At 50.4% G+C, this 20,582-nt stretch overlaps 1 protein-coding gene across 14 annotated transcripts in view; it reads left to right on the top strand.

The window, feature by feature from the left end:
- Positions 1 to 28: 28 nt before the first annotated feature.
- C4H19orf44 (chromosome 4 C19orf44 homolog) overlaps positions 29 to 20,582 on the top strand; it is a 21,032-nt gene continuing 478 nt past the window's right edge. For 2 of the 14 annotated variants that reach the window (XM_058727573.1, XM_058727572.1), the window contains exons 1-10: positions 29 to 135; positions 1,511 to 1,707; positions 1,805 to 1,968; positions 5,578 to 6,340; positions 8,441 to 8,753; positions 14,005 to 14,078; positions 15,018 to 15,432; positions 16,787 to 16,882; positions 18,718 to 18,884; positions 20,416 to 20,496. In XM_058727573.1, coding sequence (XP_058583556.1) covers positions 5,579 to 6,340; positions 8,441 to 8,753; positions 14,005 to 14,078; positions 15,018 to 15,432; positions 16,787 to 16,882; positions 18,718 to 18,884; positions 20,416 to 20,496 — 1,908 coding nt within the window. In that variant the 5' untranslated portion in view covers positions 29 to 135; positions 1,511 to 1,707; positions 1,805 to 1,968; position 5,578. The other 12 variants (XM_058727565.1, XM_058727562.1, XM_058727567.1 and 9 more) reach the window with 12 other exon arrangements.

Here is a 20,582-nt window from a genome sequence, read left to right as displayed (position 1 = left end):
TCGGGGCGCGGCGCGCGCTGGGATATGTAGTCTCTTCCGCCCTGGCGCAGTTGCCGGGGGCAACGGTCCCATCCTGCCGGAGTGTCTAGCCGGGAGCGCAGCGACGGCCTCTGCGGATGGACATCGTGGGCGGAGGTTGGCGGGGTTGGCCCGGTTGCTGCCGGGCTTGGCGACCGGATTTGGGAGAGGAGTTGCGGGAAATGGGGAACGTTCTGGAGCTGGGTTTGTCGGGCTGAGGGAGGGTAGGGGCCTCACGCCTGGTTCCCCGTCGGGGCCCATTTGGGATCGTGGGCCGGGGTGGGTCGCTCCAGGCCGGTGGTGGGGAGCGGGGGGCAGTTGGGGGGGGGTGGGAAGAGCCCGATGGGGTGAGAGGCGCCTGTGTGTTCAAAGTTAGGTTTATTTATCTTTAACAACTTTATTGAGGATGCGTTTACCTACCGTACAATCCACCCCTTGTAAGTGCACAACTCTGTTACTTTAATAAGTTTGCTAAGTGGGGCAAGCGTCACCAAGATCCAGCTTTAGAACTTTTCTGTCTACCCAAGGATATCACTACTGGCCCTTTGCTGTCCCTCCTCGCTCCTCCTCCCAGCCCCAGGCAACCACTGATGCGCTTTCTGACTATAAAGTTGCGTTTTCTGGATGATCCTTATGAATGGGGTCATACAGTATGTGGTTACTTTCCCTTAGCATGATGTGTCCGAGATGTATGCATGCATGTTGTTGTATGTACCCATATTCTTTTTTTTAATGCTGAATAGTATTTCATTGGATGGATGGACCTCGGTTCTTATCCATTCACTAGTTAATGGACTTTTGGGTTGTTTCCACTTTTTGCCTACTATGAATAATAATTAATATGAACATTTGCATACATTTCAATCACCTTTGGCTACATGGGAACTGCCAGACTGTTTTCCAAATTGGTGACTGTACCATTGTAATGCTCCATGACTGTGTATGAGGGCACCAATTTCTTCACATCCTCAGCAACACTTGTTATTATCTACAGTTTCTAATTTTTTAATTTATTTTTTTGATGTTTATTTTTGAGAGAGAGACAGAATGCGAGTGGGGGACGGGCAGAGAGGGAGGGAGACACAGAATCCGAAGCAGGCTCCAGGCTCCACCCTGTGAGCACAGAGCCCAGACTCAGGCTTAACTCACAAACCGTGAGATCATGATCTGAGCCGAAGTTGGATACTTAACCGACTGAGCCACCCAGGCGCCCCATCTGTGGTTTTGATTGTAGGCATTCTAGTGGCTGTGAACTGGGATCTGGTGGTTTTGATTTGCATTTGCCTAATGGCTAGTGATGTTGAACATCGTTTCATGTGCTTATTGGCCGTTTGTATGTTTTCTTTTTTTTCAGCGAGGTATCTGTTCATATCCTTTGCCCATAGGTTTATTTTTAATTGTGTTTTAAAAATATATCGATTTTAGTTGTGATGAAATGGATAGAACATAAAACTTGCCGTTGTAAGCATTGTTGATTTATTTTTAAACCTAGGGAAACTTTTCAGAAAAACTAGACGCTGTTAAACCTGGCCTGGTGGTCGGGCTTTCCCTCTGACCCACAGAATGGTGGGGGCTGAGTCACCTCCTGAGCCTCGGTTAGAAAAATATCAACCAAGGTAGCTGTTGACGTTCCAGCAGTCTCTACTTCCTCTTTGCCACGTCCTTCCTGCTAAAAGCCCGCTAATGCAGGTATTCCAAACACTATTATCTAAATCTTACCATTTATTCCATGTCCTACAATGAACCTAGGAATCTTATGAAGGGAATAATTGTCATCGTTTTACAGATGAGCAAGCCGAAGCACAGAGTGGTCAAGTAACTTGCCCAGCGTCACACAGGCTAGGACTCCTGCACTGTTTCTGTCAGGTGTGGTTGGTTTTGCCTTCGCTGACCCCTGTGGTCAGGCCTGTGCCAGGCACTCTAAGTACCCAGATGGGGATGAGCAAGCAGGTACGCCACGCAGAAAAACAGAGTCAAAGAAAAACGATTCACTCTTCTGCAGACAGAATCTTAGGGCTGGGTTCAATGTTTTTCCTCTCACAAAACATTTGAGTTCAGCTTTTTTTTTTTTTTTTAACAAGTTTATTTATTTTCAGACATAGAGCAAGTGCAGGGAAGGGGCAGAGAGAGGGGGAAGTGAGAGAATCTCGACCAGGCCCCACGGTGTCAGCGCAGAGCCCGATGCCAGGCTGGAACTCACGAACCGTGAGATCGTGACCTGAGCTGAAATCAAGAATCAGACACTTAATGGACTGAGCCACCTCGGTGCCCCTGAGTTCAGCTTTGAAAGGTGCATAAGACAGACGGTTGCCAGATTTTACAAATAAAAGTATGGGACACCCAGTTGAATTTGAATTTGAGATAAACAACCAATAATTTTTTAGTATGAAACTATTTGGAACATACTACTTTTTAGCATAAAAATATGTGGGTCATACTTCTATTTTAACAATTATTGGGGCACCTGGGTGGCTCAGTCAGTTGATCGTCCGACTCTTGGTCATGATCCCAGGCTTGTGAGATCGAGCCCCGCATTCGGCTCCGTGCTGAGTATGGAGCCTGCTTAAGATTCTTTCACCCCGGGTGTCAGGGTGGCTTACTTGGTTAAGAGTCCAACTCTTGGTTTCGGCTCAGGTCATGATCTCACAGTTTGCGGGTTCGAGCTCTGTGTCCAGCTCTGTGCTGACAGCGCAGAGCCTGCTTGGGATTCTCTCTCTCTCCTCTCTTTGTTCCTCCCCTGCTGGCGTGTGTGTGCTCTTGCTTTCTCTCTCAAAATAAGTACATAAACTTAAAAAAAAAAAAAAAGATTCTCTCTCTCCCCCTTTGCTTCTCTACCCTGCTTACACTCTCTCTCTTAAAAAAAAAAAAATTATTTAGTCTCTATCTTAAATTCACATCCCGGGGTGTCCTGTATTTAATCTGGTAATCCTCGTAAGATTGTTTTCCAAGTGGACAGGGATGGGACAAAAGGCTCCTTCAGGTCTCACAGTGAATTCTTTTTAAACAACAAAATAACACTTGGCCTTGTTAAAACACTCAAACAGGATGGAAACGAGCAGTGGTCGTGCACCTGGTCTTTTCTGCCTCACATACTACGCTGGAGACGACATTATGCACACAGATCTCCCTCACTGCTTTTTCACGGCTGCGTAGCACTCGCTTGTCTGCACGTGGTCTTCTGGATTTCCCCGGCTCTTTACGGATGGGTTCAAGTGCTTGAGGGGTACAGACAATGCTGCCATGACATTCCTCACGCATACACATCAATGTGCATTTGAGAGTGTAATCGGAGGCAAATTCCAATTGCCCGGGTGCCGGGCCTCTGCTTTTCACATTTTCGTTGCTGTTGCTGAGTTCCTTACTAAAGGGGCTGCAGCAAACGCACAGCCACCCATGCCATATTTTTCCATGGTTTTTTTTTTTGAGACTTTAAACTTCTTTGAAACCTTTTTAAATCTTGGGGTGGGTCGTTTTTATTCTTTCAGGGGCACGCAGGAACACTGAGAATATGATAAAAGCACTGACCCCGCCCGCTGAAGGCTGTTCACCAGCGTGTGCGCACAACATGTGATCAACGTTGGGTGGGTGCTGCTGTGTCTGTCTGTAGCCCCTCCACCCTTCCAGGGCCGTGGTTTTTACCCTTAAACTTTATTTAAAAAAAATTTTTTTTAACATTTATTTATTTTTTTATTTTTAATTTATTTTTAATTGTTTTTTAACGTTTATTTATTTTTGAGACAGAGAGAGACAGAGCATGAACGGGGGAGGGCCAGAGAGAGAGGGAGACACAGAATGTGAAGCAGGCTCCAGGCTCTGAGCTGTCAGCACAGAGCCCGACGCGGGGCTTGAACTCACGGACCGTGAGATCATGACCTGAGCTGAAGTCAGACGCTTAACCAACTGAGCCACCCAGGTGCCTCTACATTTATTTATTTTTGAGAGACAGAGGCAGAGCATGAGCAGGGGAGAGGGGGAGAGAGAGAGAGAGAGAGAGAGAGAGAGAGAGAGAGAGAATCCGAAGGAGGCTCTAGGCTCTGAGCTGTTTGTTAGCACAGAGCCTGACGCGGGGCCCGAACTCTCAAGCTGCAAGACCGCGGCCTGAGCCGAAGTCAGACGCTCAACCGACTGAGCCACCCAGGTGCCCCGGGTGGATTTTACCCTTAAAGTGAAGTGAGATTTTCTGCGGAGGGGAGGGTCCTTAAATACACAGGCTGATGTTAAGCAGTTCCTTGTGAGAGAGCTAAGGATACTTGGATAAAGGAGGAGCGCTGATGTGGGGAGCCAGTGGAGAGTAGGACTCCTGGAGTAGTGGTCGTGTCACTGGCCAAGCAGTGGAGCTCTGTCGGGAACAAGGGGGCCTTTGGAATCAGACCTGAGCTTTGAATTTGGTTCTGTTGCTCACCAGCCAGGGGACCTTGACCGGTGACCTTAACCGGTGACCTAACCTTCAGGTGCTTTTATTTCTTTCACCTCCTCTTTATTTTTTATTTATTTATTTATTTATTTATTTTTCAACGTTTTTTATTTATTTTTTGGGACAGAGAGAGACAGAGCATGAACGGGGGAGGGGCAGAGAGAGAGGGAGACACAGAATCGGAAACAGGCTCCAGGCTCCGAGCCGTCAGCCCAGAGCCTGACGCGGGGCTCGAACTCACGGACCGCGAGATCGTGACCTGGCTGAAGTCGGACGCTTAACCGACTGCGCCACCCAGGTGCCCCTCACCTCCTCTTTAAAACGGGAGCTGGCAGGGGGAGGTGACACTAGCTGCCTCAAGGTTGCATGAGGATTAAAACAGATAATACAGCTCTGAGCAGAGCGCCGGGCTCACTGTTGGAGGCTGAGAGGCTCTGGCTCTTCTGTCTGATGTGCAACGTGTCTCCTTTAAGAGCTTGGCATCAGGCAAACCCTAAGAGACTCTTAAACGCTGAGAACAAACTGAGGATTGCTGGAGGGGAGGTGGGTGGGTGGATGGGCTAGATGGGTGATGGGCATTAAGGAGGTCGCTTGTTCGGATGAGCACGGGGTGTTATATGTAAGCGATAAATTACTAAATTCTGCTGAAAGCAATACCACGCTACGTGTTAACTAATTTGAATTTAAGTAAATGTCAAAAAAGACCTGGCATTGAACGGCAATTCAGCCAGTGGTACTGGGTGTTGACATTTTCATTGCCATCATGGGGCTTGAAGGGAGCGCTTCAGGCAGACTGCAAAGAAAGGTTTGATCTTTAAAATGGGAGGTGCTGAGGGGTGCCTGAGTGGCTCAGTCAGTTAAGCGACTGACTCTTGGTTTCGGCTCAGGTCATGATCTCACAGTTTTGTGAGTTCGAGCCCCACATCGGGCTCCGCGCCGACCTTGTGGAGCTTGCCTGGGATTCTCTCTCCCTCTCTCTCTCTGCCCCTCCCCTGCTCGCTGTGTATGTCTCTCTCAAAAACAAATAAACTTTAAATAAATAAAATGGGAGGCCTTGAGAGATTTGAATGCATGGTATGAACACCAGGTAGATATTCTTACTCTAACTTTTCTTTCTTCACCCCCGCCCCCCCCACCCCCCCCAGAATGGCTTCCAGAAGAAGAACCGGCCATCCCATGTGCAATATTTTTGGTGATTTTAGTGATCTTTCCTTAGAGGATTCAAAAATGGAAGAAATCAGAAACTTGAAAGTCGGTAGAAGTCTTACCCAAATAGCACCCGGCCGCAGCAGATTTCTCAAAGGACACCCAACTATGGGTGTAAAATACTCATTCCCGAAAGAGAATGCTGTTGTGGAGGGTGGGCTCAGACTGTCTTCGGGGAGACCCCCGATCACTGCCTCGAAGCTCAGGGCCAGCGCTGCGCTCACAAAACTGACTCAGCTGGAAACCAAGATCATGAATCGGAAAGCTCAGGCGGATTTGTCTGATGTGGAATCTGACCTGAAGACCCCCGAGGACAGTCTTCCGAGGAGCGCAGATACAGCCCTTCCCAGGAGCACAGTCGGACTTTCCTCACACGGCCCAGAGAAAACCCAGAAACAAGCCCATGAAACTCCCACGGCCGGGAGCAGCACACAGAGTGGGAAGGTCAGTAGGTTTCTAAAGAAGAGGGAACCACGCGTTGAAAATGGATTCCCTGAAACACATTGTGGAAAAGAGAGGAGTTTTCAAACACCCAAAGAGAAAAAACCCACTAGAAAACTAGATTCTCCAGACAGCGATGAGGAGGAAATGAAAGAGTTGCTAGGAGGCTTGATAGAATCTTCTAGAGAAAAAGAGACATACACGAATCGGCGTTTCATCAGCTCCAAAGTCAGTGAGAAAGAACAAACAAAAGTATTCTCGGTAAGTTTTTACGTATTCTGTTTTGTTTTTTTTTTTTTTACTATTTATTTGTGAGAGAGAGAGAGAGAGGGAGCGAGCACACATGAGTTGGGGAGGGGCAGAGACAAGAGACACAGAATCTGAAGCAGGCTCCAGGCTCTGAGCTGTCAGCCCAGAGCCCGACACGGAGCTCAAATTCACGAACTGTGAGACCATGACCTGAGCCGAAGTCGGACGCTTAACCGACTGAGCCACCCAGGCGCCCCTGCATGTATTTATTCTTTGTTTTTTTAATGTTTATTTTTGAGAGAGAGAGAGAGAGAGACAGAATGTGAGCAGGGGAGGGGCAGAGAGCGAGGGAGACACAGACTCCAAAGCAGGCTCCGGGCTGTGAGCTGTCAGCACAGAGCCTATCGCGGGGCTTGAACCCATGAACCGTGAGATCATGACCTGAGCCGAAGTTGGACGCTTAACCGACTGAGCCACCCGGGTGCCCCTGCGTGTATTTATTCTTAACCAAGCCTCGCGTCTGCACTCTGTCACAGCGCTTTATAAAGGTTTGACAGCAGCCGTCACCCGTAAGCTACTTGAGGAAGGGATTTGACAAGGAACCGTTGGGCTCCAGCCAATCACGGCTGCCTGTTTTGGGCCTGCCGTGAGGTGACAGGGTTTGGGACATTAGGCAGTTTTGCAATATCTGGAGTAAGTGTGCGCAGCGCAGGCCTGCACTTTGTATGACGGATCGTGGTGCCACACAGGAAACTTGGGACAGCTGCGTTTCTGTTTTTCAAAATTGAGATGAAATTCACATAATCTAAAATCCACATTTTTACTTTCGTTCCTTTTTTATTTTTTAAAGTTTATATATTTATTTTGAGAGAGAGAGAGAGAGCTCGAGCAAGGGAGAGAGAGGGAGAGAGAGGATCTCAAGCAGGTTCCACACTGTCAGCACAGAGCCCAGCTCAGGGCTCGAACCCACAAACCGGGAGATCAAGACCTGAGCTGAAATCAAGAGTCAGATGCTTAACCGACTGAGCCATCCAGGCATCCCTCAAATTAACATTTTTAAAACAAACGGTTCAGTGCCATTTAGTCCATTCGTGATGTCGTGCCAGTGTACTACCTCTGTCTAATTCCAGAACGTTTCCATCAACCCCTGAGGAGACCCTGTACCTGTTAAATGATCATTCCTTGTTTTCCCCCCCCTCCAGCACCTGGAAATTACTAATCAGCTTTCTATGTCCGTGAATTTGCCTGTTCTGGACATTTCACATGCACGGAATCATCCAGTACATGGTCCTATGTGACTGGCAGCTTTTCTGAGCATAATGTTTTCGAGGTTCATCCACATCGTAACATGAGTCAGTGTTTCCTTCCTTTTCATGGCCGAGTAATACTCCATCGTGTCAATATACTACATCTTCGGTATCCACCATCCACTGATGGGCATTTGGGTCTTTTCCACCCTTGGGCTATTTGTGAATAGTGCTGTTAGGAGCATTTGTGTACACGTATCTGTTTGAGTCCCTGTTTTCAATTTTTGGGGCTCTCCCTACCAGCGGAATTACCGGGTCCTGTGGTAATTCTCTGTGTGACTTACTGAAGCAGTGCCAAACTTTTCCAAAGCAGCTGTGCCGTTTTGCGTTCCCGGCCGCAGTGCACGAGGGTTCCAGATTCTCCACACCCTCTCCAACGCTGCTTATTAGAGCTAGCACTTGTTACTAGAGCCATCTTAGTGGGTATAAAGTGATGGAAAGGCTGCATTTTAAGGGGGAAAAAGTCTGCCCATTTATTTTGATTCTGCTGCAGGCTCAGGCTTTCCTAGATCATGCACTCAGGGGCCTTAATTTAGAAACGGTGTAATTAACCAAATTTGTTTGAAAGCCATGTGATATTTCTGATTATTTGTGCAGTGTTTCTGCACTGCAGTCCCAATATTATCTCGTCTAAATGTTGTACCTTGACTTCTAGAGATGAAGGGAGAGAAAGAAAGGGGCCCAGAGAGAGAGAACTCTTTGATCGCCAATCCTTGGCCTGCCCTACTCTGGCCGCATTATTCAGTGATAAGGACTTCCTTGTCACCTGTTCGATGATTAATTTCATTTATTTCCGCCAAAGTAGGATCAGATCCCAACTCAACCAAGAATCCTTTCACTACCCAGTGAGGAACCTCCCGGCCCGAAGCCATTTCGGACATCGTGTCTGCCAGCCTCACAGTCAGCAGACGGGACCCTTCGCAGCACGCGCTCAAAAGCTCGCTCCCCACAGACTCACGCTTCAGGGGACACAGCCGCCTGCACAGCATCACTGTCCATCACTGGCGCCTTTTCAAAATCAGCCTCCATGACGCCACATGGCAAGCTCTCCCCCGGAAGGAGTGAGCCTGAGCCTCACGATCAGTCGCCCTCAGAAGCTGCCGATGACAGCCTGAATGGTAACCCGTGGCCCTGTGCCCACCTGTCACCCTAGGCAGGAAGGGCAAGACCACCTAGAGGGTCCCTGGGGGGGGGGGGGGGGGGTCACTGGGTATTGCCGTGGGGAATGCATTGGTCATGCCACCCCCTCTACTTCCTGACCACCTTTCCTGGTGGAGGAGCCAAGTCAGATTTTTGCTCCTTTTTTTTTTTTTTTTTTTTTTTTTTAATTTACATCCAAGTTAGTTATCATATAGTGCAACAATGATTTCAGGAGTAGATTCCTTAGTGCCCCTTACCCATTTAGCCCATCCCCCCTCCCCCCCCCCCCAGTAACCCTGTTTGTTCTCCATATTTAAGAGTCTCTTAGTTTTGTCCCTCTCTCTGTTTTTATATTATTTTTGCTTCCCTTCCCTTATATTCATCTGTTTTGTGTCTTAAAGTCCTTATATGAGTGAAGTCATATGATATTTGTTTTTCTCTGACTAATTTCGCTTAGCATAATACTCTCTAGTCCATCCACATAGTTGCGAATGGCAAGATTTCATTCTTTTTGATTGCTGAGTAATACTCCATTGTATGTGTGTACGTGTGTCTGTATATGTATGTATATATATATATATATACATATACAGACACACGTACACACACACACATACAATGGAGTGTATATATATATATGTATGTATACACACAGACACACACAGACACACACACATATATATATATACACGTGTACATATATGTGTGTGTGTGTGTGTGAGAGAGAGAGAGACTTGGTCCCTCCATATATGTGTGTGTGTGTGTGTGTGTATACACACACACGTATATATATGTATATGTACACACACACACACACACACACACACATATACAATGGAGTATTACTCAGCAATCAAGAAGAATGAACTCTGGCCATATATATATGTATACATCTTCTTTATCCATTCATCCATCAATGGACATGTGGGCTCTTTCCATACTTTGGCTATTGTCGATAGTGCTGCTATAAACATGGGGGTGCATGTGTCCCTTGAAGCAGCACACCTGCATCCCGTGGATAAATGCCTAGTAGTGCAATTGCTGGGTCGTAGGGTAGTTCTATTTTTAGTTTTTTGAGGAACCTCCATACTGTTTTCCAGAGTGGCTGCACCAACTTGCATTCCCACCAACAATGCAAAAGAGATCCTCTTTCTCTGCATCCTCGCCAACATCTGGTGTTGCCTGAGTTGTTAATGTTAGCCACTCTGACAGGTGTGAGGTGGTATCTCATTGTGGTTTTGATTTGTATTTCCTTTATGATGAGTGATGTTGAGCATCTTTTCATATGCTGGTGGCCATCTGGATGTCTTCTTTGGAGAAGTGTCTATTCATGTCTTTTGCCCATTTCTTCACCGGGTTGTATTTTGGGTGTTGAGTTTGATAAGTTCTTTATAGATTTTGGATACTAACCCTTTATCTGATATGTCGTTTGCAAATATCTTCTCCCATTCCGTCGGTTTTTAGTTTTGCTGATGGTTTCCTTCGCAGAAGCTTTTTCTTTTGATGAGGTCCCAATAGTTCATGTTTGTTTTTGTTTCCCTTGCTTCTGGAGACGTGATGAGTAAGAAGTTGCTGTGGCCAAGGTCAAAGAGGTTTTTGCCTGCTTTCTTCTCAAAGATTTTGATGGTTTCCTGTCTTATGTTTAGGTCTTTCATCCATTTTGAGTGTGTTTTGGGGTATGGTGTAAGAAAGTGGTCCAGGTTCATTCTTCTGCATGTCGCTGTCCAGTTTTCCCAGCACCACTTGCTGAAGAGACTGTCTTTGTTCCATTGGATATTCTTTCCTGCTTCGTCAAAGATTAGTTGGCCATACGTTTGTGGGTCCATTTCTGGGTTCTCTATTCTGTTCCATTGATCTGAGTGTCTGTTTTTGTGCCATGTTCTGTCTTTAGTGTTTTCATTCAGTAACCCTGACCAATTACAGAGCAATAACCTGAAAACAAAATCCTAGAGCCACATACGACAAAAAGGCAACGCGATTTTTCTTTTGGTGAAAGAGGAATTTACCTCCTTTCCTTTTTATATTCAGAAAAGGGAGTAAATCTCTAACCAGTCACAGACACTTCTGTTATTTCAAATTATTCAATATTATTTTTATCCCAATATTACACATATTTAAGAAAGAAAGGAGAAAAAGAAAAGATGTATACCCAACACTTAATGTCTTCCCTCTGGGGTGCTTCATTGTGAGACCCAAATTAAAATGTCTTTATTTATTTATTTTTAATGTTTATTTTTGAGAGACAGAGAGACAGAGCATGAGCCAGGGAGGGGCAGAGAGGGAGGGAGACCCAGGATCCGAAGCAGGCTCCAGGCTCTGAGCTGTCAGCACAGAGCCCGACGCGGGGCTCGAACCCACGAACTGTGAGATCATGACCTGAGCCGAAGTCGGACGCACGACTGACGGAGCCACCCAGGCGCCCCTAAACTGTGTCTTGAGGGCGTGCTGGGCACTGGCACGTGGCAAGGGTGGTGTTAGCAAGAAGACGATAGCAAACAGGCCAACACAAGCCCTGCCCCCTGTGTGCTTAGTGACCCGTAGCTCGTGACTCTGGTAGGGGATGAAAAAAGAGCTTTTTCCTGCTACCCTTCTACGTTCCTGGTGGGAGCTCTGCAACAAAAGACAGATTGAGAGAAAAGCATACAGTTATTAAATAGATGTTAAATATTCAACGTAAGTTTTATGGGACACAGAGCCTTCCTAAGGAAACCAGACCTGGAAAAAAAAAAAAAAAACAGTTAAGTGTGTGAGCGTTTTTACTCTAGGCTCGATGAGGAGTGGAAGGTACTGGAAAAACGTGATCAGACAAAAGGAAACGAGCTAAGGGTGGTAAACGGGGCCAGACTTGGCGAGGCCTGCTGTGATTCCTCTTGGGGTCCCTCTGTCTTGGAAACGGGATGCTCCTTTCCTCTGGGTGGCGGCAGGGGGTGCACTTCTCACATGAGACCCTTGCAGCAGGTCAAGGGAGAAGGGCAGAGGACTCTTGCAGCACGTGCCATGTTCAAGTTCCCTCCCATCTGAGATATTCAGTAGGCCAGGGTGCTGTATTTTGGGGTAGCGTGTCCTGAATCCCATCACAGACTAACGTGGGTGTTCATGCCCCGGGAGGTCAGCAGTAGAAGCTCTATCGGGGTGGGGTTTGAGGGGAAGTATTGCCATGAAGGGTGGTTCCTTCCGGTGCCCTTGTTAGGGTCGGAGAAAGCAGGGGGATGGGCTCTTGGCTGCCGACGTGAGATACCCCTTTGAGCTCCCTCAGTGGCTCTGATCCTTGGGCCCGAGAGTTTAGTAAGTGGGTGTCCCTGCTCCCCTGGCCCCATGTCACCTCCCTCATCATGTGGATGGGAAGACGGGTATAGGCTGGTGGGGCAGGTGACAGACCCAGGTTTCTACTGTTTGTCCACACTGCCGGTCCCGGCAGCCCTTCTGTCCTCACTGCTGGCCTGGGAGGGGCCTCTCCTGGTGGCCAGCCCCTGCCCTCCCTTGTCCAGATGTAGCTTCGAGGGAGGGAGGCAGCTGGCAGGGGTGAGCACATTCTGAGTCTGACGTAGCTGGGTGGGCGTCCTGGCCCTGCCTCTTACCGGTTGTGCAGTCTCGGGCACCTTGTGCCTCAGTTTTCTCATCCGTCAAGTGGGGGCAGAGCCACAGAAGTGGCTGTGAAGCCCCTCAGCTGGCCCTCTGCTACAGGAGGCGCGTGCGTGCTAGGGTTGGCCTACATGACGGTAATGTTCCTCGGCCAGTGCCAACGCTGTTCCCAAGTGCTCAAGTTCAGAATCACCCCTATGCCTTTGCTCTGGGCCAGCCGGATGCCTTTTAGTTCAGACGCTTTGTCCAGGGATGTGTCTCTGGACCTGCCTGCCACGTGAATGGCAGTGACAGAAGCAGAGAGCTCGGAGGAGACGTGAGCCCCCAGGACTGGGGTGACGGGGGGATTCACTCTAGGGCTTAGGATGGGCAGGTGCGGGGGGCAGGTGGTGTGGACCTCCCTCTGTCTTCTCTCTCTCTCTCTCTCTCTCTTGCTTCCAGCCCTGTGCCTACTGCCCAGAGGACCCTACTCTTGCCTGTTCCTTCCAATTTTCTCTCTCTCTCTCTCTCTCTGTCTCTCTCTCTCTCTCTCTCTCACCCCGCCCCCTGCCCGTGTTTCAGGGCCTGAACTGAACTGTGCAATAAAGTTGCTGCCAACTTTGGCCGATGTCCACTGCCCACCCACCTAGAGGAGTGGGCTCATCTGTTGGGTTCCCAGAGGTCTGTTTGGAACACGAGAACTCCACAGAGGATTCTAGACTCCCAAGTCTCAGGCACTGGCGACTGGCCAGCTGGCATGCCGAATGCTGGTTCTCCTTGGGCTCCTGTGCCCTTAACTTGCTTTAAGCAGGAACTTACGACACTTCGGGTCTAGTTTTATGTCTGCTTGAGTTGTCCCCACACCCCACACCCCCTACCTTGCACACACTTGGCACCACACATTCTTTACTGTGTTGCTGTCATCTACTCATCTGGCTCAGTGTCTGTTTTTATAACTAAAGAGGCTTTTATCTTAATGTTTATTTGTTGGGGCGCCTGAGTGGCTCAGCCGGTTAAGTGTCTGTCTTTGGCTCAGGTCATGATCTCGTGGTCTGTGAGTTCGAGCCCCGCATCGGGCTCTGTGCTGACGGCTCGGAGCCTGGAGCTGCTTCGGATTCTGTGTCTCCCTCTCTCTCTGGCCCTCTCCTGCTCATGCTCTGTCTCTTTCTGTCTCAAAAATAAACATTAAAAACACTTAAAATGTTTATTTTTGGGGGGGAGGGGCAGAGAGAAAGGGGTACAGAGGATCCAAAGGGAGCTCTACACCGACAGCAGCAAGCCCGATGCAGGGGCTTGAACTCACGAACCGTGAGATCGTGACCTGAGCCACAATCCAGAATTGGACGCTTAACCGACTGAGCCACCCACGTGCCCCGAAATGAAGCTTTATTGGAACCCAGCCCCATCCATTTGTTTACACGTGGTCTGTGGTGGTTTTTGCACCATAAAGATAGAGCTGAGTTAACTGTGGTACAGTCTAGGGTGCAAAGTGGAAACCATTTGCTAGTTAGAGAAAACACGTGTAGATCCCTGTGCTGGCTTATTAAGGACCGAGACTGCATGCTTCTGTGTTTCTATTCTTAGCACTTAGCCCAGTGCCTATGACATAATGGTAAATACCGTGTGGTATGTAAATGAGTGAATGTCATGTTGTATTTTTAATTACAGATTTTCGAATCAATCTTTTATCCCTCGATGATCTGGCTCCAGCTGTCAGTGAGAACTCAGACTTGGAACGGAAAGTGAGTACAGCCAACTTAATTTTTCACGGTAGGTTACGTGGAGATGCTTGGTAGCATTGTGCTTCCTTTAGGCCCGTGGGTCTTGACCTAACCCCCGGGGGAACCTTGGCAGGTCTGGAGACAGTTTTGATTATCGTGACTGGGGTGGAGATTGCTGCCGGCGTCTGGTGGGTGGCGGCCAGGGATGCCGCTCAGTGTCCTGCAATGCACAGGACAGTCCCCACTGCAAAGAGTGTTTAGGCTTCAAGTGTCAGGAGTGCCCCGGGTGAGAGATCCTGATGTAGGTGAAAACAGAATAAAGCTAGTTAATGTGGCAGGTGATTAAAGCAGGTCCCACTTAGGGGTGCCTGGCTGGCTCGGTCGGCGGAGCATGCGACTCTTGACCTTGGCTCAGGTCGCGATCTCACAGTTCGTGAGTCTGAGCCTCATGTGGGGGCTCTGCGCTGACAGTGTGGATTCTCTCTCCCTCTCTGCCCCTCCCCCACTCATGCTGTCCCTTTCTCTCAAAATAAGTAGTAAATAAACTTAAAAAAAGAAAAAAGAAAAAAAGCGGGTCCCGCTTAAACTGCCCCATAAGAACACCGCACTGACCTGTACTCATCATAGTGCCCCATTGTGGTTCTTGCCATATTAGTAACCTCCTCACTATGGAACCTGCAGGCACTGTTTTAATAATATATAATAATGACATTGTAACGGATTTCAACCACGTGCCCCCTACACATGCTCACACCATCAGTGTTAAAATACAGCAGCCCCAAAGCATCTCAAGAATATTGCTTATGGTACTGGGCCTGCTCAAAACCCCTGAAGGACCAGCGTGGACCCTTCCCTGCTGGGCCCCCTGGGTACCCTGCACTCCATTCTAATGCGGTGGTACTCTGAGTGTGTTGATGGTTTGAAACCACTTTCCCGTGACCTCTGTCACCCTCCCTTTAGAAAGAAGGCCAGCGGGAAAAGGCATCCAGCCAAAGTCCCCAGGCAGGGGGCCCTCCCACTGGAAGCGAGGTCTCAGAGTGCCTGAGCGAGCCATCGGCTTCCTCTGCCGGGCCTGAGGATGCTTCCAGCCCGAGGCCAACGTCTCAGGAGCCCACGGCCAGCACAGTGAGCTCGGCTTACTCAGAAGATTTTGAAAAATCCCCAAATTCGACAGCATCCGAGTCAAGGGCCCGTTCCGAGTCTCCTGAAAGGACGCTGGACACTCTGTCAGAATTCTCTGCAAGCCTGAAGACAGACCTTCCCCTGCCAACGCTCAAGCCTTGGAAAAACCAAGTCGGGGACGTTACAAGAGTCATCATGAAGGAGACGGCTGTACAGACCCTCGAGCCTGCCTTCACCTACCAGTGGGTGGAGGGTAAGTGTGTGGGCCCCGGGGGGAGGCGCCGGCTCCCAGGGTGCGTGCCGCGGGCATCCTTGGAAGCATGACGAAGGCTTCAGGGTCTGTCATTATTAACCAGCTGGGGGGCCTCGGTGCCCCGTTCCCTCTTGCAACGATGAGGGGCAGCCGCCCTGGGTGTCTCCCACTGCCTCCCGAGCTCTAAAACCTCCGGAAAGGTTTCAGAATCAGGGACTAAGGCGGTGGTTCTCAGCTGTGGTGAGCCTGCCCCCGGGGGACCTCAGTGAGGTTGGAGCCAGTTCGGGCTGTCATGACTGGGTGGAGGCCAGGGATGCTGCCCAACGTCCTGCAGTGCCCAGGCTGGCCCTGCCAGGAGATGACCCAGCCCCAAATGTTGGCGGTGCCCAGGGCGAGCCTGGGGACGGCACTGAACGTGAGACCACTACCTGGGACGGCGAGTCCTCAGGTGGCTTGGGGGTCCCGGTGCGGTGTGTTGTGGTGGATTCTCTTCTGTGGTGCAGGGGACATTGCTCTTCATGGCCGGTGTGAGTTTCCAGGCGTCTGTCTTGTCTCCAGTTTCAGTCTTGGCCCTTCTGGGTGGAAAGGTCCCTTGCTTTTAAACGTCCCCCCGCTCTCTTTTCTTGCCTAGGTGGCTGCCCACAGCGTAGCCAGGGTTATTCCTGGACTGCACGAGGGCGTAACACTCTCACCTGCTGTATTCATTTTGATTCAGGGGGGCTTAGCCGTGTCTCAGCCTGGGCTGCACGCTGGGGTAGGTCATGACCATTTTCTCATTTCTCGGGGAGGAAAGCCAGTCAGACGTGCCAAGTCAGATCACTAGAAGGCCTTCGAGGGTAGTGGAGGCCCAGTTCTGACGTAGAAGCCTCTGTGCTCCTCTCCACGTCCTCCCGCTGCCTGACAACGTAGCCTGTTGTTGACAAATGTGCACGTTTCTGTCTCTATTATTTTGCGACTTAAAGAGCCCTTTGGTAAAACCCAGCTGGTGCCGTTTTCCTCGACTAGGCCTGATATCGAAAGAGGAAAACAGCAGTCTAAATCAACCAGCTTATCAGAGTCCCGGGAACATTCCGAAGCCTTCGTGTGGCCCCAAGGATGGAGGGGAGAAGGAGGGGAGGGCATGATGTCACGGACTGCGGTGATGGCTTGAGCCCGCTCAGCAGACTTGTACCAGAAGACGCCTCCAGGAAGACGGAGGCAGGTTCGGGGAAATCGTAAAGGAGGTTAACAAAGCAAGAAGGTGGCTGTCCTGTTCGGGAGAGGAAAGCACAGACTCGTGTAGCTTATTTCATCCGTTGATGAAAGTCGCTCTGAATCCTGCCCACCGGCCCCTCCCCCTCTGTCTCTGGGACAGGGCCCGGTGTGGCGGCCGTCGGACCGGCTCTGGGAGGTGCCTACGTGGACCCCGTGCCCATTGCCAGCCACGTCGTCAGCGCGGACTCCATAGAAGGTAACAGTACCGCTCAGCGGGTCCTTGCGGTGAAGCGGACGCATCTTAGCTGCAGGGCTGCCCTCGCCGGGAGGGCTGCTGCCCCGCTTCAGTGCTGGGTTTGGGGAGTCTGTTGGCGACATGGTCACAGGCAACTGCCCCGATTCCTGGGACCCCTGGGACACCCCTGGGTGTCTGAGAACCTTTGGTCCGTGTTGCCAAAGGACACCCGTGTCGGATAAGACAGGAATGTTGGGAGTAACACACCTCTAGGCCCCCCACCCCCGCCGCACTGCTTTTATTTTGCGCACTCCCTTCTGAGCCTTCGCGTCCAGAATACATGGTGCTTTTTCCCCTGAAGACGCTCGGCAGGTCCTGAGTGTGAGCCAGCGTGGCGGCCACAGGCCTGGACTCCTTTCAGAGTCTGGGGGAGTTGTGGGGTCCTAGGGAGGCCCGGTCCAGCCTGGGGCAGGGAGAAGGCCCTCCCAGCAGCTGCCGAGGGAGCCCAGGCCGCGTCAGGTCCCCACGGGGCCACTGGTGGCTCACGGGGCACAAACAAAGGTCCATCTAGGACTTGGGTTTTTGGGGGTTTTTTTCCCTTTTCAATTAAAAACAAAACAATTTTTTTAACGTTTATTTGGTTTTGAGAGAGACAGAGTATGAGTGGGGAGGGGCAGAGAGAGAGGGAGACACAGAAGCTGAAACAGGCTCCAGGCTCCAAGCCGTCAGCACAGAGCCCGACGCGGGGCTCGAACTCACGGACCGTGAGATTATGACCTGAGCCGAAGTCGACTGCTTAGCCGACTTGAGCCTAGGCGCCCCTGCCATTTTCAATTTTTTTTAAGACGAAGACATTAAAATGCACAGGTTGTAACAATTGAAATGTTTGTATCCTTTCAAAAAACTCTTCCATTTAGCTTGCTATTACCTCAGAGATTTTTCTGTTCTCTTGTAGTCTGACAATGATAATTTCTAACAGTTACACAGCTTCCATTTTTCAACATGTTTTGAATTTAATTAAAACTTTTATTTTCATTTTTAATTGTACTTTTCAAAGTTTACTTATTCTTGAGAGAGAGAGAGAGAGAGAGAGAGAGAGACAGCGCACGCAGGGAAGGGGCAGGGAGAGAATCCCAAGCAGGCTCTGTGCTGTCAGCTCAATCCTACACACCATGAGATCGCGACCTGAGCTGAGACCAAGAGTCAGACGCTTAATCGACTGAGCCACCCAGGAGCCCCTTTAATTGTATTTTTAATTTTAAGTATTTTAGTTTTATGTTTAAAGATACATAACAGGATTTACCCTCTTACCCATTTCTTTAAGAGTTTATTCGAGACAGAGACGGCACAAGTTGGGGGAGGCAGAGGGAGAGAGAGAATCCCACGCAGGCTCCGCACTGTCAGTACGGAGCCCGACGTGGGGCTGGAATTCACGAACCGCAAGATCATGACCTGAGCCGAAACCAAGGGCCAGGACGCTTAGCCGACTGAGCCCCCCAGGCGCCCCTCCTCTTACCCGTTTTTCAGTGTCCAGCTCAGTGGTGCGATCAGGATTCACATCGTGCGGTTGCAGAACTTGGGGTTTCCTAGACTTCTCCCCGCGGGTGGGACGTTTAGTTGAGGCTTCCGTTTCTGCCTGGGAGCCGAGCATCCCACGTGCAGCTCCTGAGGGTCCCACACAAGCCCGCAGACAGCAGTATTTCTGGTGGCAGCACTTCCAGAAGGCAGCCCCCCTTGGCCCTGCGGGGACGCTGCTGAGGGCGGGGTGAGGGCAGGGGGGGGTGGGGGTGGCCGAGAGCCTCACCCTTGGGGAGACAGGCGGGGCAGGTGGGCGGAGTGACACGGAGCTGGTACAGCCCTGACAGCTTACAGCCCGGCCGCGTTGGCGCTCAACGACATGCTGAAGCAGCAGCTGAGCCTGACGCAGCAGTTCGTGGAGGCCAGCCGGCACCTGCACATGTCCCTCCTGCAGTCCCTGGACCGAGAGTCCTTCCACTACCACACCCTGGAGGAAACCAAACAGGTGACCGCAGCACACACCCCCTTCCTGGGAGAGAGGGCAGGGGCCTTTGCACGCGAAGGGGCACGGGGCTCAGCCTGGGCAGCAGGGACACCGTGGGCCCAGTCACCTACAGTCCTAGGGAAAGGAGCTGTCCTCGTCCTTGGCGAGAGCAGTATGGGACGGGGGCAGCGAGAGGCAGCCTGGCGCGGGCTGCGGCTGGCTAGGCTGTGTGTGACCTTGGAGCAAAGGGGACCTCCTCGGTGGGGGCTCCTGTCCCTCTGCAGACCCGTCCCCAAGCTCTGCCCAGTCCTGTGGGCTGAAGTGCGAAGACTGTCACACTCACCTCTCGCTCCCCCCTGAATTTAAGTTTTGTTCGATTGTAAAAATTTTCTTCTCATTTTGTAAAAATTTTGTTACAGAGGTAGGTAATTTATAAAGCCCTCCATAATTTCAGAGAGAATTCGATATTCTTTAGATTTTCCCTGTGTAAAATAGGAACATTATGTATGAAATACACAATATTATGTATGTTTCATACTATATGTTATAAGATATATAGCATACTAGGTATTAGATATGATAATGTTTATAGAGATGTCATCACACCACATGAACTTCTGCACGGTCATTTCTATCCTTTTATCCACAAATATCTTGCTTTGTAGTTCTTAAAACTAAGGACTTTGAACAAGATGGTCACAGTATCATTGTAACATCCAAACCAAATGGACTTTTCTTATTTTCTTAGTATTGGTGGATATCCAGGGGTAGATTCCCACTTGGCTCATGCAAGTCGAACACTTTGTTGCTATTTGTTTCTTCAGAATCCAAAGCCTGTACGTCAATGTTTGGGGTCTTTTTAGCCTCCCGATTAGGGCCTAGGGGCGATGGTTCTTGGCTCGGAGCGGCATCGGGCCCCGAGGGCCACCAGGGTTCCGCTGGCAGCAGAGGTGGGCCCGGGAGCGGGTGTTCCCCCTTGTGCCCACAGGGGACCCACTTTGAGAACCCCTGCTTACCGGTTTCCCCTGCCCCATCTCTTTGATGTTTCCTTGCAGTTCATTTGTTCAAGTAAACAGGTTGTTTCTTTGACGGTTTCCCGCATCCTGGACTCTGATGATCACACCCCTGCGGGGTTCTTTGACTTCAGTTGGTCATACACATCGATTGGTGGGATACAGCTGAAGTGATCTGATCATGTCACCTGTCTATAGCCCCCCGTGGCTCCTCACGGCCTGCTCTGGGCCCTTCTGCCCGCCCCGTGTACCCTGAGGGCGCCCCCAGTAGCCTCACTCGCCAGCTCCCCCCACCCCCAGCCGTGGTCATGCTTCCCTCTCAGACCCAGTCAGGGCGCATCCCTCGCAGGTGCCTTGGCCAGAGCCTGTCTGGGTTTGTCTCTCCTCTTCTTTCCACAGCACTGTCACGTGGCTTTGCGTCATGGTCTTTCTCTGCCCACCTGCCCGGAAGCCACTGGGGACAGGCGCTGCCTCCAGCACCCAAAGCCTCAGTGGACTGAGGTGGCGGTGGTGACGGCCCCCTGTCCTCTGCCCCACAGTACATCAGGCACCACAGGCCTGCCCCGCTGTCCATGGAGGATGCCCTGGAGGAGGTGGAGGAGGAGCTCTGGGGACCGGAGGTGAGGCGGGATTCGTGGGTTTGAACGGACAAGCGGGTCCAGAACACCGGCTGCGAGGCTGCGACACACGTTGGTTTCCAGGGGAC

The sequence above is a fragment of the Neofelis nebulosa genome, chromosome 4, assembly GCF_028018385.1.
Source record: "Neofelis nebulosa isolate mNeoNeb1 chromosome 4, mNeoNeb1.pri, whole genome shotgun sequence".
NCBI classification, from domain to species: Eukaryota; Metazoa; Chordata; class Mammalia; order Carnivora; family Felidae; genus Neofelis; species Neofelis nebulosa.
This window is presented reverse-complemented; position numbering and strand designations above follow the sequence as displayed.